Here is a 13,956-nt window from a genome sequence, read left to right as displayed (position 1 = left end):
TATTTTTATATATTTAGTTGAATTTTAGAATTAGGATGAAATTGAGCCTATTTGTAAATTTTAAGGCTTAATCTTTTAAAATTATAACTAAATTAATATCATATGTTGAGGGATAAACTGGATATTATATCGACTTTTTTAATTGCTATGTCAGCAATTTCATTTGTGATTTTAACGAGAAGAACCAAAATAGTCAAACTAGGTAACGTGGATGTTTAAATTGCAAACTTTTTCTTAATATCTAAAATGATTTTCTTTTTTTCTTTTTATAATTAAGTGATTATTTGTATAGTTTATTTTTTTCTTTTTGAAAGTTTCTTCTAAATAAATTTCAGTGTTTAAAAATTAAATGTATAATAATATATAATGAGAAAATAATTGGTACACTACGAGTGAAATTTTTAGATTTCACAAATAAGGTAGGAGTTGTCAAGTGTCTTATAGCCTATAGGAGTATGATAAAATATTAAAAAAAGAAATATTTTTTTAAAAAAAGTACAGTATTAGTGTACCAAATATTAACTCATATATAATATTATAATGTAAATATTAAAAAATAATAAGATAATTATATATAAAATTTTAATATATAAAACTATTAAATATTAAATAAAAATAATATGTATTTTTTAAAAATTTCAAAAAATATAAGTAAACCTAAAGTGAACTTAAGTTAAACATTTACAAATATAGACGAACTTAGACAATTTTAAATCCATATTTCAAGTCGAGCTAAATTTAAATAAATATAAAATTTGTTAATATCATATTTAAATCAAACTCATGAACACTTTAATTTCGATCATACGATTCCACGTGTTATGGAAAAAGCTTACCCAGTGTCGCATTTTACAAGTAAAAAACAAGTGATGAAAAACTAAACAAATTAAATCATGTTATGGAAAAGATGAACGCCTGTTGCAGAAGTCATCCCTTATGTCTTGCATTACATACGCCATCTTATAGCAGTAAGTGATACCTTAATAACAAGATTATTGGCAACAGTCCCAATGAGAAGAGGTCCAGCAAATGGTAGTATCCATGTGGCAAATATTAAGCATCGAAACATCCAACCAGATAATGCAAACCAAAGGAAGAAAATTGTCTGCGAACAGATAAAAAATTTCTATTATCCATTTGATCTATACCAAGCACAATGTATCTTGGTTATGATAAAAACCAGATAAACGGAACAGACAGGGAGAACGGGGGACATATTGTTTCTTACGGTGTCTTTGTTAGGGGCTTAGCTAGAACTGCTCTTACGGAAGAGGTGATCAATCTCTGGGATTATGTAGAGACGCAAGGTTTGAAGTGTAACACTATCGTGCACAACATGGTCATTAAAGGTTTATGTAAAAGTGGGAAGGTGAAGAAGCTGAAGCCTTCTTACATACGATCAATTTTGAGGATTAATTGTTATACCTCAAACTTGACTTGAGAGTCGAGTTAAATTCGGAGTGTTATAATGGTTATCGAAATAATTCATTCGATCAATCATTCAATTAATGCAATTAACAAATTAATTCATTTTAACAAATTCGATTATCAAATTTAAAATTAAAAAGTTTAAATAAATTAATCGTTCAATTCAAACACACAAAGATTGCTTGCCTTAAACTAAATATTTAACCAATATAAAAATAGCCCACAAATCCGATGGACCTAAGTACATGTCAAAACTAAACTAAGTGAAAACGTCGTCACAAACTAATTATTGTGAAGACTCTTTGATGATGCTGCTCAATCTGGAACTTACGAATCATCTATAATTGATGTAGAGGATTAAAAATTTAAACGCTAAGTAGTTTATAGTTTAATGATAATCTAAAACATTTTAAACTACCATATATATATATATATATCTAACTCTACTTTGGAATTAAAAACCAAATATATCACAAGAAATTAAACACCTAAATTAACTTAGCTAACCGATATCCAATATCGACAACTATTTGAGCGAGCGATCAGCGGCTATTTTGACGATGGACCAGCATTATTTTGGAGGAAAGCAATGGGGCAGTAAACAAGGCTTTTGGATGGAGATTCGATGGCAATTTGGAGGTACTTTTCAGGGGTTAGCCAAATCTTGCATAAATAAAAATCCTAATCTAAAAATAAAACCTAAATCTAAATCTTGCATGAAAAAATCCTAATTTAAAAAAAACCTACAATCCCAATTTTTTAGGGTTAGCCACAATTCTTTCAGAAGAGCCAAAAAAAAACCCTAATTTGATTGTATAATATAATATTTTGGGAAGTTTACCAGTCAAATATTCATATATTTGGTAAGGGAGATACAAAGCAAGTTTTCCAGCAAAACATATGTATATTAAAATATTGCATGTAAGCTAACATTGGGTTGCCTATTGCAAGGTTGGTGTTATTTTGGTGATAATTTTTTATTTTCATTTTCTTCTCTTTTCCTTTTACATTTGAAATATATGCTGCTAGTGATTAAAAAATTGTTTCTAAGAATTCTCTGTATTAGCTTAATGGCAACGATGTTCATCGCTCCAGGTGTGATTTAAGTTCTAGTCGCGTACCCGTCTAGTTGTGGACACGAGTTAGTATTACAAATCATTTGAGAAGGTAATTCTCTATTTTCTGCTATCCGAGTAGTTATCAAATGACCCACATCTCTAAAAGTATGTCTCCTTTTTCTAAAATAACGAATTACTCGCTCCCTTCAGAAAAGCATTGCCCGTCCATCTTTGTGAATAGGCCACCCTACATACAAACGTTCTCTTATAAATATAATTATATTTATTTTAATATTAATAAAACATGTTTCACATTCATTATTTAAATAAGAATTGTTTGAATTATTTTCATCAAAAGACAGCAAAGAGCACTTTAGTCAATATATATTAAAAAAATATTATTTAAAAATCAACTAAACCACTTTCGGCGTAAATTGGTACTCAATTCCATTAAATTCAACTTTCACATGCTTAGTTTTAATATATTTAATATATTACTAATTCATGTTTTAATCATTTCATTGATGCCACATTGTTTATTATGCGTGCCGACATGTGTGGGTCAAGTCCCATGAATCTTATTATATTTAGCGTAGGTAGAGATTCCATTGCCAATAGCCAGAGCATCCCCAAAAAGAAAACAGAAAAAGCTGTGTGGATCTCAGTAATAGGGTTGATGGCAACGAATGGGTATGAAGGTGGGTTGATGATGATTGAGGAACTGACCACAAATGCTCAGCAAATTCAAGACGAGGAATTGGGGGAAATACTAAGTAGAAATGCAGGAACAGAGTATTTAAGGGGATTCCTCCATGGTCAAACCGAGAAGCAGCTCTTTAAGAAAAATGTTCCCATAGTTACGTATGAAGATCTCAAGCCTTACATAGATAGGATTGCTAATGGGGAGACATCAGATATCCTTGTAGCTGAACCCGTTACAGGGTTCTATCTAAGGCATGCATGAATTTGTTGCTTTGCTTCTGTGTGTTTTGTGGTATTGTTTGCTTCCTTCTAATAGTTCTATCATCTGTTTGATCAAATGCAGCTCTGGGACTTCAGGCGGGCAGCCAAAGCTGATTCCTGTCACTGCTGAATATCTTAAGAAGGGGCCATTAGTTGGAACCTTCAGCGAGCCTCCGACGATGAGGTATGAACCCATATCAATTTCTTTTTTTCAGTTTTTCATTCAGCTACATGTGAAATCAAACCTTTTACTCATTGATCAATTACGGATAAAAATCCCCTGCCTAGAGTTGCCATTAACAATAAATTGCGGTTTACTTCTCCGATTAAATAAAAAGATAGGGGTAAACTACGTAGTTACTCATCTAACAATTAAAAGTTCAAAATAAAAAATAAATAAAAAAATTGTTAGTTAAGCAATCACTTAGGTCATTTTGTTCGATCCCGTTAAAATCACGCGAATGTTGGCGTGGTAGTTAAAAAAATCGGTATATTAATAAATTTAACTCTAAATTTTTACATATTATATCAATTTAGTCATAATTTTAAAACATTAACCCTCAAAATTTACAATCTCAATTTGATCTTAATTCTAAAAAAATAAAAAAAAAACATAAATATTTTCAAAAAATTATAATAATTTTTATTAAATAAATAATAATAAAAGTAAAAAAAAAAAGAGAAAGAAATAGGAGAACAAAGAGAAATGCATATTTTTATTGATCAATAGAGATGTGTACAATGTTGTTCCAAAATCTATATTTATAGACATAAGACATATAAATGAAATAAACTGTACTTCTAATTAGTCTCAGAGTCTTGAAATACATAAAATTTATCTTGATATTGATGGATATCCACCTAATAAAAAAATATTTATAACAATAATAAATTTAAAATTTATATTAATAATATTAATATTAAATAAATATAATTATATTAATTACTAAATTGATATAATATGTTAAGGGCTAAATTTATTATTATACCAATTCTTTTAATTGCCACATCAGCCTTCTGTTGGTGATTATAATGAGAGGGACCAAAATAGCTAAACTAGGTAACGTGGGTGTTTAAATTGTAAATATTTTTTAGTGTCTAAAATAATTTTTTTTTATAATTGAGTAACTATTTGTATAGTTTTTTCTTTAAAAAAGTTCTCATCAATAAAGACAGCTCAATACTAACTCATATATAATATTATAATGTAAATATTAAGATAATTATGTATAAAATTTTAATAAATAAAAAATATATAAAAATATTAAATATTAGATAAAAATAATATAAATTAAAAAATTCCAAAAAATAAAAGTAAACTTAAGTTAAACATTTACAAATATAGGGGAGCTTGGACAATTTTAAATCCATATTTCAAATCGGGCTAAACTTGATAAATATAAAATTCGTTAACATCATATTTAAGCTAAAATCATGAACACTTTTGCTTAAAGTGAACTATTAAATTATATTGTTGATTAGAAGATTCAAACTCTGATAGGATAATAATCCATTTTAATATTAAATAAACATTATATTAATGATATATTTAATTCGCAACTGATATTAAACATATTATAATATATTAAATGTATTAGGGAAAATATTTGGCACGTTGCAAGTAGAGTTTTTAGACTCTACAAGTAAGGTTAACAGGCTGATACATATTATATAGGATATAATAAAATATTAAAGAAAATAACTATTTAAAAAAAAAGGACAAATGAATTTTTTTTAATTATTTGTAAAATAAAATAAGCTCACTGCTAATATACCAAATATTAACCCAATATATTATATATATTACAATATCATTAGTTATTTAAATATGTATACTTATGCATAGTACTAATATAAGTTTATTATATATTTAAATATTATACAATATAGCATTATTTTCTATGATATAATAATATTTTAGCTTCCTTAAAAATATATATAATTTTAGCTTTCAAACAAGAATATATTTTTTTAATTTTTTGTATTTATACTATTAATAAACTCCTTAATTAAGTTGGTGTCACATGTTAACTGAGCACCACATGTTTAGTTAGGAAAATTATAAAAATAAAATTCCGTACTTAAAATAAATTATATTATTTAAGGATATTTTAGTTTTTTAATAAAATCTATTCATATTGTGAGATTTGAATCCAAACCAATTGTATTGGTACAACTTTAAATTTACCACTCAACCAAACTTTTTTTTTAATTTCTTTATACGTTTTAATTTTATTATGCACAATTTATTACCTCCATCAATTGTATATATTATATTCTAAATACGCGGTTTCCACATGCATACATGTTTGATAGAATTTCTTATTAACAATGTTCTTGATTGAGTTATTGTCACAAATTAACAAAACACCAACTCAGGACTGATAACACAACAATGATAAACAATTATATTAATTTAGTATTTTTAATTTGATGTGTTTTTATGTTTAAATTGCATTTTACTCACAACTTAATCTATTTTTTATTTTATTTTAATATCACAGATATTTCACGTGTTACTAATAATTAGTTCTAAATTATTTATTGTATATTATTTTTAAACAAGTCTTTATATTCTAAATATGTGATTTCCTTACATACACAAATGTAATAAAATTTCTAATTTTCGTTAATTAAAGTCATATCATTTTAAACAAGCCTTTATCCGTCTAATTTTAAAGGCACTTCGGTGACATCAACCAAGCCGGTAAAAGAATGGAGCTTATGTTTGCCAGACCAGAGATTGAAACTCCTAGTGGCCTCAAGGCAGCAACTTTTTCAACGAGCATGTACAGCGAGAGTAAGTTTAGAACCAATTTGCCTAAGCTTTACACAAGCCCCATTGAGACCATCTTTTGCCCAGACCCCAACCAGGGCCTATACTGTCAATTACTTTTTGGTTTAATCCAACGAGACGAGGTTGTCAAGGTTGGTTCACTCTTTGCATCTACGGTGCTAAGAGGTATCAAGTTTCTAGAAAATCACTGGCAAGAGCTATGCTATGACATAAAAACAGGTCGATTAAGCGATTGGATCACCGACTCAGGATGCAGAAATGCAGCATCATTGATCATGAAGCCTAATCCAGAGCAAGCTGACTTGATAGAGAGCATATGCAATTATAAATCATGGGAAGGAATAATCAGAAAGCTATGGACTAAAGCAAGGTATATTGGTTGTATTTGTACTGGCGCTATGAGACAGTATACTACAGAACTTGAGTTCTATTGCCGAGGGCTCCCTTTAGTTTCAGCTTTCTATGCTTGCTCGGAAACTTTTTGTGGGCTTAACTTAGAACCTCTATGCAAACCTTGTGATATCTCCTACACATTACTCCCTAACATGGCTTACTTTGAATTCCTTCCTGTGAAGAATGAACGTGATGAATCTTTTGAAATGAAGAGCAACGATGAAGATACTGAACTTGTTGATCTTGTAAATGTGAAGGTTGGTCAATGTTATGAACTAGTTGTCTCAACTTGTGCAGGTAAAAGTTCCTCCTTTGAATTTAATCAATTAAATGCCATCTTCTAATTTTGCATTATGCTTCCTAGTTCCTACATTAACCTGTTAGATAATGATCTAATCTAGTTTGATGATATTCCTTTGTTTCTTTCAGGATTATATCGATATAAAGTTGGAGATGTTCTTATGGTGAGTGGTTTCTACAATAATGCACCTCAATTCCAATTTCTGGAGAGGAAAAATGTTATCCTAAGTGTTGATCATGAAAAAACAAGCGAAACAGACCTTTTCAAGGCTGTGACAGAAGCAAAGGCTCTTCTCGATCCACTCGGATTCATCTTGACGGAGTACACTAGCTATGTTGATACTTCTTCAGCACCAGGTCACTATGTCTTATTTTGGGAGATCAAGGGAAAAGAAGGGAAGCATTGCAAAGAGCTTGACCCAAAGATAATGGTAGAGTGTTGCTCTAGAATGGAAGAGTCATTGCATTATACATATAAAATCTATAGGAAAAGGAGCATAATTGCAGCTCTAGAGATTAGGGTGGTAAAGCAAGGAAGTTTTGAGGCACTAATGGATTATTTTGTGTCCAGAGGAACTTCATTGAGCCAATACAAAAAACCTAATTGCATTAAATCTGAGGAAGCCTTGAAGCTATTAGATTCGAGAGTGATGGGAAAGTATTTCAGCCCCAAATCACCGTTATAATTAGTTTGCATCAGTTCTTGTTTAAATGCTCAGGAGAATAATCCTTTTCACTTTATTGTGTAGGCATGTGTTAATATCTGAAATGTTAAGTAGGGACATACAATCAGATAAACATACCATGTCAGCTATGCTACATGATATCTTGGAAGCTAATAAAGTCCTTTGTGATTCACAGGTGCAGTGAAATGTTTCCAAGTACATTGAAATTCACTCATATCGATGAACATTATCTTAATCTTCAAGCTCGTTCAACACGTCTTTTAAACATATCTATGTCCCTTCAGTTAGCAATTTGTATAAGTTCATCGATGAACATTATCTTTACTCATTTATTTGCTGTAATTAATTCGAAAATCGAATATAGAAAACAATCAAACCACCACACCATATAGCACGTACAATACAAAATTACACCACACCGATCGAATCATAGAATCTTTCACCCGATAGCACATATCATTACAAACTTGGCATTAACCTCCACTACACCAAATAAGCACAAAGTGCAATATCAATCTCCATATTATACACATCTCATACTTAATTAATCTCGTACACGAAATAGACACGATACTACTAACAGTTTTTATTGACATGTCAACTATATCTAAATCATACTAGAGCATTCAACCATTTCTCTTATCCTCATTACAACCAAAATCTATATTTATAGACAAAACATATAAATGAAATAAACTCTACTTCTAATTAATTTTAGAGTCTTGAAGTACATCAAACTTATATTGATATTGATAGAAATCCCCACCTAAAAAGAAAATATTTATAATAATAATAAATTTAATATTTATATTTATATTATTAATATTAATTATTATATAAAATAAAAATCTCCCACCTCCCTCCCTTCCTTGGTTGTAGAGGCTATGGAAAGAAAAAAAAAATTTACTAAGCATGTCTGAATTGCCTTATACATTGTGGAAGATTGTTAAAAGTAAAAGTTATAGAGAATTCTCTAATGAAATTAAAACCCCAAAATAATTCTCTAAAAAGGAAAAAAAAGGGACAACTTCCCTAAACAAGACATACTCAGAATTTTAGAGAGCTGAATGGCGTTGAATTTATTTATTTTTTCTTAAAAATATTTATGTATTTTTATATATTTCGTTGATTTTTTTTAAATTAGGATGAAATTGAGATTATTTGTAAATTTTAAGGTTTAATCTTTTAAAATTATAACTAAATTAATATCATATGTTGTGGGAGAAACTGGTTATTATATTGACTTTTTTAATTGCTACGAGAAGAACCAAAACGGTCAAACTAGGTAACGTGGATGTTTAAATTGCAAACTTTTTTTTAATGTCAAAAATTATTATTTTTTCTTTTTATAATTAAGTGATTATTTGTATAATTTATTTTCCTTTCTTTTTGAAAGTTCTCAATAAATTTCAGTGTCTAAAAATTAAATGTATAGTAATATATAATGAGAAAATAATTGGTACACTACGAGTGAAGTTTTATTAGTGTACCAAATACTAACTCATATATAATATTATAATGTAAATATTAAAAAAAAGTAAGATAATTATATATAAAATTTTAATATATAAAAATATTGAATATTAAATAAAAATAATATTTTTTTTTAAATTTCAAAAAATATAAGTAAACCTAAAATGAACTTAAGTCAAACATTTACAAATATAGACGAACTTAGACAATTTTAAATCCATATTTCAAGTCGAGTTAAACTTAGATAAATATAAAATTTGTTAATATCATATTTAAGTCAAACTCATGAACACTTCTACTTAAAGTGAACTATTAAATTATATTGTTGATTAGAAGATTCAAAACTCTGATAAGATAACAATCCATTTCAATTAATGATATATTTAATTCGTAACTGATATTAAACATATTATAATATCATTAAACATATTAAAGAAAATATTTGGCACATTGCAAGTAGAGTTTTTAAACTCCACAATCAAAGTTAATAGGTGTCACATAAGGTATAATAAAATATTTAAAAAAAGATAAATGATAGTTTTTTGTAAAACTACTTGTAAAGTAAAATAAATTCCCTAATACTATACCAAATATTAACCTATCATATTATATATTACAATATCATTAGCTATTTAAATATGTATACTTATGCACAATACTAATATAATTTTATTATATATTTAAATATTATGCAATATAGCATTATTTTCTATGATATAATAACATTTTAGCTCCCTTCAAAAAAAAAATTAGCTTTCAAACAATAATATTATTTTAATCCAACTATAAAAATTTTCAATTTGGTCACTAATATTTTTGAAATTTGATTCTTTTGGTCATCTTACCCTTAAGTAAGTCTAATGTCTATTTTTATTGAAATAATAATAAACTTAGCATTCTAATATTTACACATTCTATTAATTTGGTCCTATTTTTAAAAATAATATAAAAAAAAGTTAGTATTTGATATACTGAGAGTGTACTATTTTTATTTCACAAGTAAACTTAAAAATTGTCATTCGTCTTTTTTTTTTTTTTAAAATTAAACTTTAATATTAAAAAAAAGAGACATGATAATTTTTTAAAGTTTCTTGTGAAATAAAAAAAAAACACCCTGTGAGTGTACCAAATATTAATTCAATAAAAAAATATCTAAATAATTTTACAAAAACATAAAAATATTATTAAAAAAATACATTGCCAGTACACACTGATCCAGACTGGTATTGATAAAAATGGACCTAAACACATCGAAACACACCAAAATTTTGACATGAAAGAAACTTAAATTATTTGGCACTGATTTAGGACTGAAACAGAATGGAAGAGATCAGCACAGATTGAACACCAATTTTACTGAAATCCAACTCTTCCTACCCCTAAAATAAATGGATGAACCATTTTAATTTACATTTAAACAAGACCACTTCTTTTATCACATATCAAATTCTGCTACTTGTTCTTCCCACTTCACACAAATATATAAGCAAAAATTATTCTACAAACATAGAGCATTGTGATGGTTTAAGACATCGGAGTTCAAACTACAACCTATACCTTATGAAATGAAACATTTTCTATAAGAAAAATATTAGCGTCCTCTTTCTTTAAGTTTCCTTGTATATAAAGAGACTAAAACTGAGAATCATGCTATACACTACAGACAGGTACCAATGGCAACACGAGATTTTCAAAGAAACCAAACCTCGAAAGAAGTGAGCAAGAACTGCCTTTCAGTCTCGTTTGACTCCAGAAAAAGTGATGGATCACTTGTATGATTTGAGAACATCTTGTCATTTCTCCTCAAATTCAATGTCGATAATGTCAGGCTCTGACTTTCTTGAATTGGTGCCCTTGCTATCTCTGCGAAAGAAGTCTCCTTCGGGTTGCCATACAATGTTTCCACAGCTCACACAACGTACTATTTGGTTTTTATAGCCAACAAACTGTCTCTTACAAGCTGGACAAGCACCCTGTCCAATTTTAACATGTAACGAATTTTAAGTACAGTTTTACAACTAAATAGAAATTGATGAAGGTAATACATGGATTTCATAACATAGACAACGCCAAAGCACATTGATATATACCAAGCCACAAGCACAATAAAATAATTTTAAAATGTTTTTGGAGTGAATTTGAGAGAATAAATGGACTCCATTTTCTTTTCATATGACTCCTGCCGAAACCACGCTAGCAATAATTATTTGAAGGAAGACCTTCCTACATTTTAAGGATGTTCTTAATTATTATCTTACATCGGTATTAGATTGAATCAACTATTACTATAGTATGGCATTTAAAACTATATATGCTAGTCTGTCTAAATTGTAGTCCGTAATTCATATTAGTAAATTCATAGTTAACAAGAAGGAAAGAAATGTTAGAAGCTCTGAACATTCGTTGTCACCATTCTGCACCAAAATAACCACACTAAAGCAGCTTAAACCGTAATCATCAGAATGGCATGTAAATATTTGTTCAGTATTACTGAAGTAGAATTAAAGAATCACATGCAGGAAATACACTTTAATTTTGATCATACGATTCCACATGTTATGGAAAAAGCTTACCCAGTGTCGCCTTTTACAAGTACAAAACAAGTGATAAAAAACTAAACAAATTAAATCATGTTATGGAAAAGATGAACGCATGTTGCAGAAGTCATCCCTTATGTCTTGCATTACATACGCCATCTTAGAGCAGTAAGTGATACCTTAATAACAAGATTATTGGCAACAGTCCCAATGAGAAGAGGTCCAGCAAATGGTAGTATCCATGTGGCAAATATTAAGCATCGAAACATCCAACCAGATAATGCAAACCAAAGGAAGAAAATTGTCTGCAAGCAGATAAAAAATTTCTATTAACCATTTGATCTATACCAAGCACAATGTATCTTGCTTATGATAAAAACTCTCCATAGAAATTTGACTAATTTTCTCTGCATTGAAAAATAAACACTTTGAAAAGATTATATTTCTAGGCAAAAGATATTTACGAATGAGTCATAAGCATCATACCTGAACCAATTCATAATAAGTTAACCAACTTGAATTTAAGATCAGTACACAAACAAATAGTGAGTTGACATGACATGTAAAACCACATAACACTCTCCCTTAAGTGTGGTCCATATATAGAACACTTGAGAACAATAGGCCTATCATATTGACTCCCAGAATGAAAGCAACAAACAACTCAGGCATATTAAATTTTCAATCTAAAGCTAACTTGTAATAGGTGTTGAAGCTCAACTTCCATAAAAGGCACCATAAACACCAAATATAACTGATGTTGAATATCCACGACTTAACATACATAAATGACCCGTCCTCCTAAATTAGTTACAGACCACAAATACGTGATATTGAATATTTGCAAATTAAACTATTGTCACAAGAGTTTTGAACGTCACCAATTACTTAACAACCCCCCACCTGCAGCAACCCATGCTAATAACTTCTTTCACAATATAATCATTTTTAAACCAGATAAACGGAAGAGACAGGGAGAACGGGGGACATATGAACATAAGGTATTGTTAGCATCTATGTTACGCGGACTTCAATGTGAGTGCTAGAGACGAGCATGGTTTCCATGTTTTTTCATCTATTTGGAGGATTTTTGAAGACCATATCCCCATATTTATGTGTTGGAGAGTGTCAGTAAGGCTAGCATCAAAAGCAAATCGAAAGACAAGCATTTAATACTTTTGTCTAACTGTTACTTCTGCTGCTTACTCTTCGGCATTACTTTTTCTTTCAAAAGGCAAATCCAGCATTTAGAAGTGTAAGTTGCAAAATTTTTGAAAAATTATTTTTTTTTCCTAGAGAGTAAAATGCACGAGTTTAGGTTTAAATAAAAAAATAATCATTGAATTAAACTTTGAATCAAAGTAAAGTAAGTATTTTTAATCAAGTTAGAACATTTGCATTTTACTTCTTTTGCTTTATGACAAATTTTATTTTTATAATTACCAATGAAAGCAAGTCATTGATACTGGGCCTAATGTTACTTACAGCAAAACTTCTTCCCCATGGAGTATCCAAGAAATCATTTAGCTGCTTCCTGTACTGCAACCATATCAATAGAACCCCAGAAATATGTAAGCATATAAGTTCCAAATCAAAAATAAATACGAAAAAATAAGAACACCAACCCTAGGCCAATTTCTACTAAAATCCATAGAAAAAGTCCGCCAACGGAGTCCAATCTCGAACTCCCGGTCAATCTCACGAGCACGGTCCGCAGCGGATTGGGCGGCGGAGGAGAGCCGGCGGGAAACGGAGTACTGGCGGTCTAAGCGTTCAGCGGTCTTTTTAGCTTCAAAGACGAATTGCTCGAAGCCGTCGTTGGCGGTTCGCCAGGCGTCCTTCAAGGCCTCACCAGAAGCCATGCGGCGAGTGAAGGTGTCGAAGTCGCTCCGCCTAAAGGATTGGACTAATAAGGGGCGCCGACGCTGAAGAAGCGGAGGTTGCGGCTGAAACTTTGTTGCGTGCCATACCGTAGATGGCAGAGCTGTGGCCATAACCCAGAATCTGAAATGATGATTTTTCAGTTCAGTTAATTTTTTTTGAAAGTAAAAGCAGATAAATTTCAGTTCAGTTAAATTTTTTTGAAAAAAATTTTAATTCGATTAACCGTTAAAGAATTAAAAAATTCGATTAATTTTATTAATACTAGTTCGATTTAATTAACCAAACAATTAACCTTTGGAATACCCCAAATATAATACTAAGAAATAAAATCCCTATTAATATTATCTTGATTACTCCAAATATCATACTTTAAACTAATTTCTAATACTTTATTTGACTCATTTTACAACAGTTGAATAAAATTATATTTACAAACT

General features: G+C 29.5%; 2 protein-coding genes and 1 long non-coding RNA gene across 3 annotated transcripts; 2 read left to right on the top strand and 1 right to left on the bottom strand.

Annotated features, from left to right (window-relative positions):
* The first annotated feature begins 3,036 nt into the window (after positions 1 to 3,036).
* Positions 3,037 to 7,811, top strand: LOC107959427 (indole-3-acetic acid-amido synthetase GH3.17). The gene is made up of 4 exons (XM_016895491.2): positions 3,037 to 3,440; positions 3,532 to 3,633; positions 6,131 to 6,936; positions 7,069 to 7,811. Exons 1-4 carry the CDS (start codon positions 3,040 to 3,042, stop codon positions 7,623 to 7,625), a joined length of 1,866 nt encoding a protein of 621 aa, XP_016750980.2. The 5' UTR covers positions 3,037 to 3,039; the 3' UTR covers positions 7,626 to 7,811.
* Positions 7,812 to 10,436: 2,625 nt separating this feature from the next.
* On the bottom strand, positions 10,437 to 13,629 carry LOC107959426 (uncharacterized). Its single transcript, XM_016895490.2, has 4 exons — positions 13,261 to 13,629; positions 13,121 to 13,174; positions 11,815 to 11,940; positions 10,437 to 11,071 (listed from the first exon to the last, which is right to left on the bottom strand). Exons 1-4 carry the CDS (start codon positions 13,627 to 13,629, stop codon positions 10,892 to 10,894), a joined length of 729 nt encoding a protein of 242 aa, XP_016750979.2. The 3' UTR covers positions 10,437 to 10,891.
* On the top strand, positions 12,123 to 13,240 carry LOC121216253 (uncharacterized). The gene is made up of 2 exons (XR_005912351.1): positions 12,123 to 12,890; positions 13,123 to 13,240. It is a non-coding gene; the product is annotated as an uncharacterized lncRNA (long non-coding RNA).
* Positions 13,630 to 13,956: the final 327 nt, after the last annotated feature.

Source organism: Gossypium hirsutum, chromosome D04 (genome assembly GCF_007990345.1).
Source record: "Gossypium hirsutum isolate 1008001.06 chromosome D04, Gossypium_hirsutum_v2.1, whole genome shotgun sequence".
Taxonomy (NCBI): domain Eukaryota; kingdom Viridiplantae; phylum Streptophyta; class Magnoliopsida; order Malvales; family Malvaceae; genus Gossypium; species Gossypium hirsutum.
Note: the sequence above shows the minus strand (reverse complement) of the source record. Positions and strands in the feature narration are given on the sequence as shown.

Excerpts from the sequence above, each read along its gene's own strand:
- LOC107959427 (XM_016895491.2), top strand. The coding sequence starts at position 3,040 with ATGTGTGGGTCAAGTCCCATGAATCTTATTATATTTAGCGTAGGTAGA. Across the intron at positions 3,634-6,130 it reads AGCGAGCCTCCGACGATGAG|GCACTTCGGTGACATCAACC; the intron begins GTATGAACCCAT and ends CTAATTTTAAAG. Across the intron at positions 6,937-7,068 it reads AGTTGTCTCAACTTGTGCAG|GATTATATCGATATAAAGTT; the intron begins GTAAAAGTTCCT and ends TGTTTCTTTCAG.
- LOC107959426 (XM_016895490.2), bottom strand. The coding sequence starts at position 13,629 with ATGGCCACAGCTCTGCCATCTACGGTATGGCACGCAACAAAGTTTCAG. Across the intron at positions 13,175-13,260 it reads TTAGTAGAAATTGGCCTAGG|TACAGGAAGCAGCTAAATGA; the intron begins GTTGGTGTTCTT and ends ATATGGTTGCAG. Across the intron at positions 11,941-13,120 it reads CATGGGGAAGAAGTTTTGCT|ACAATTTTCTTCCTTTGGTT; the intron begins GTAAGTAACATT and ends ATCTGCTTGCAG.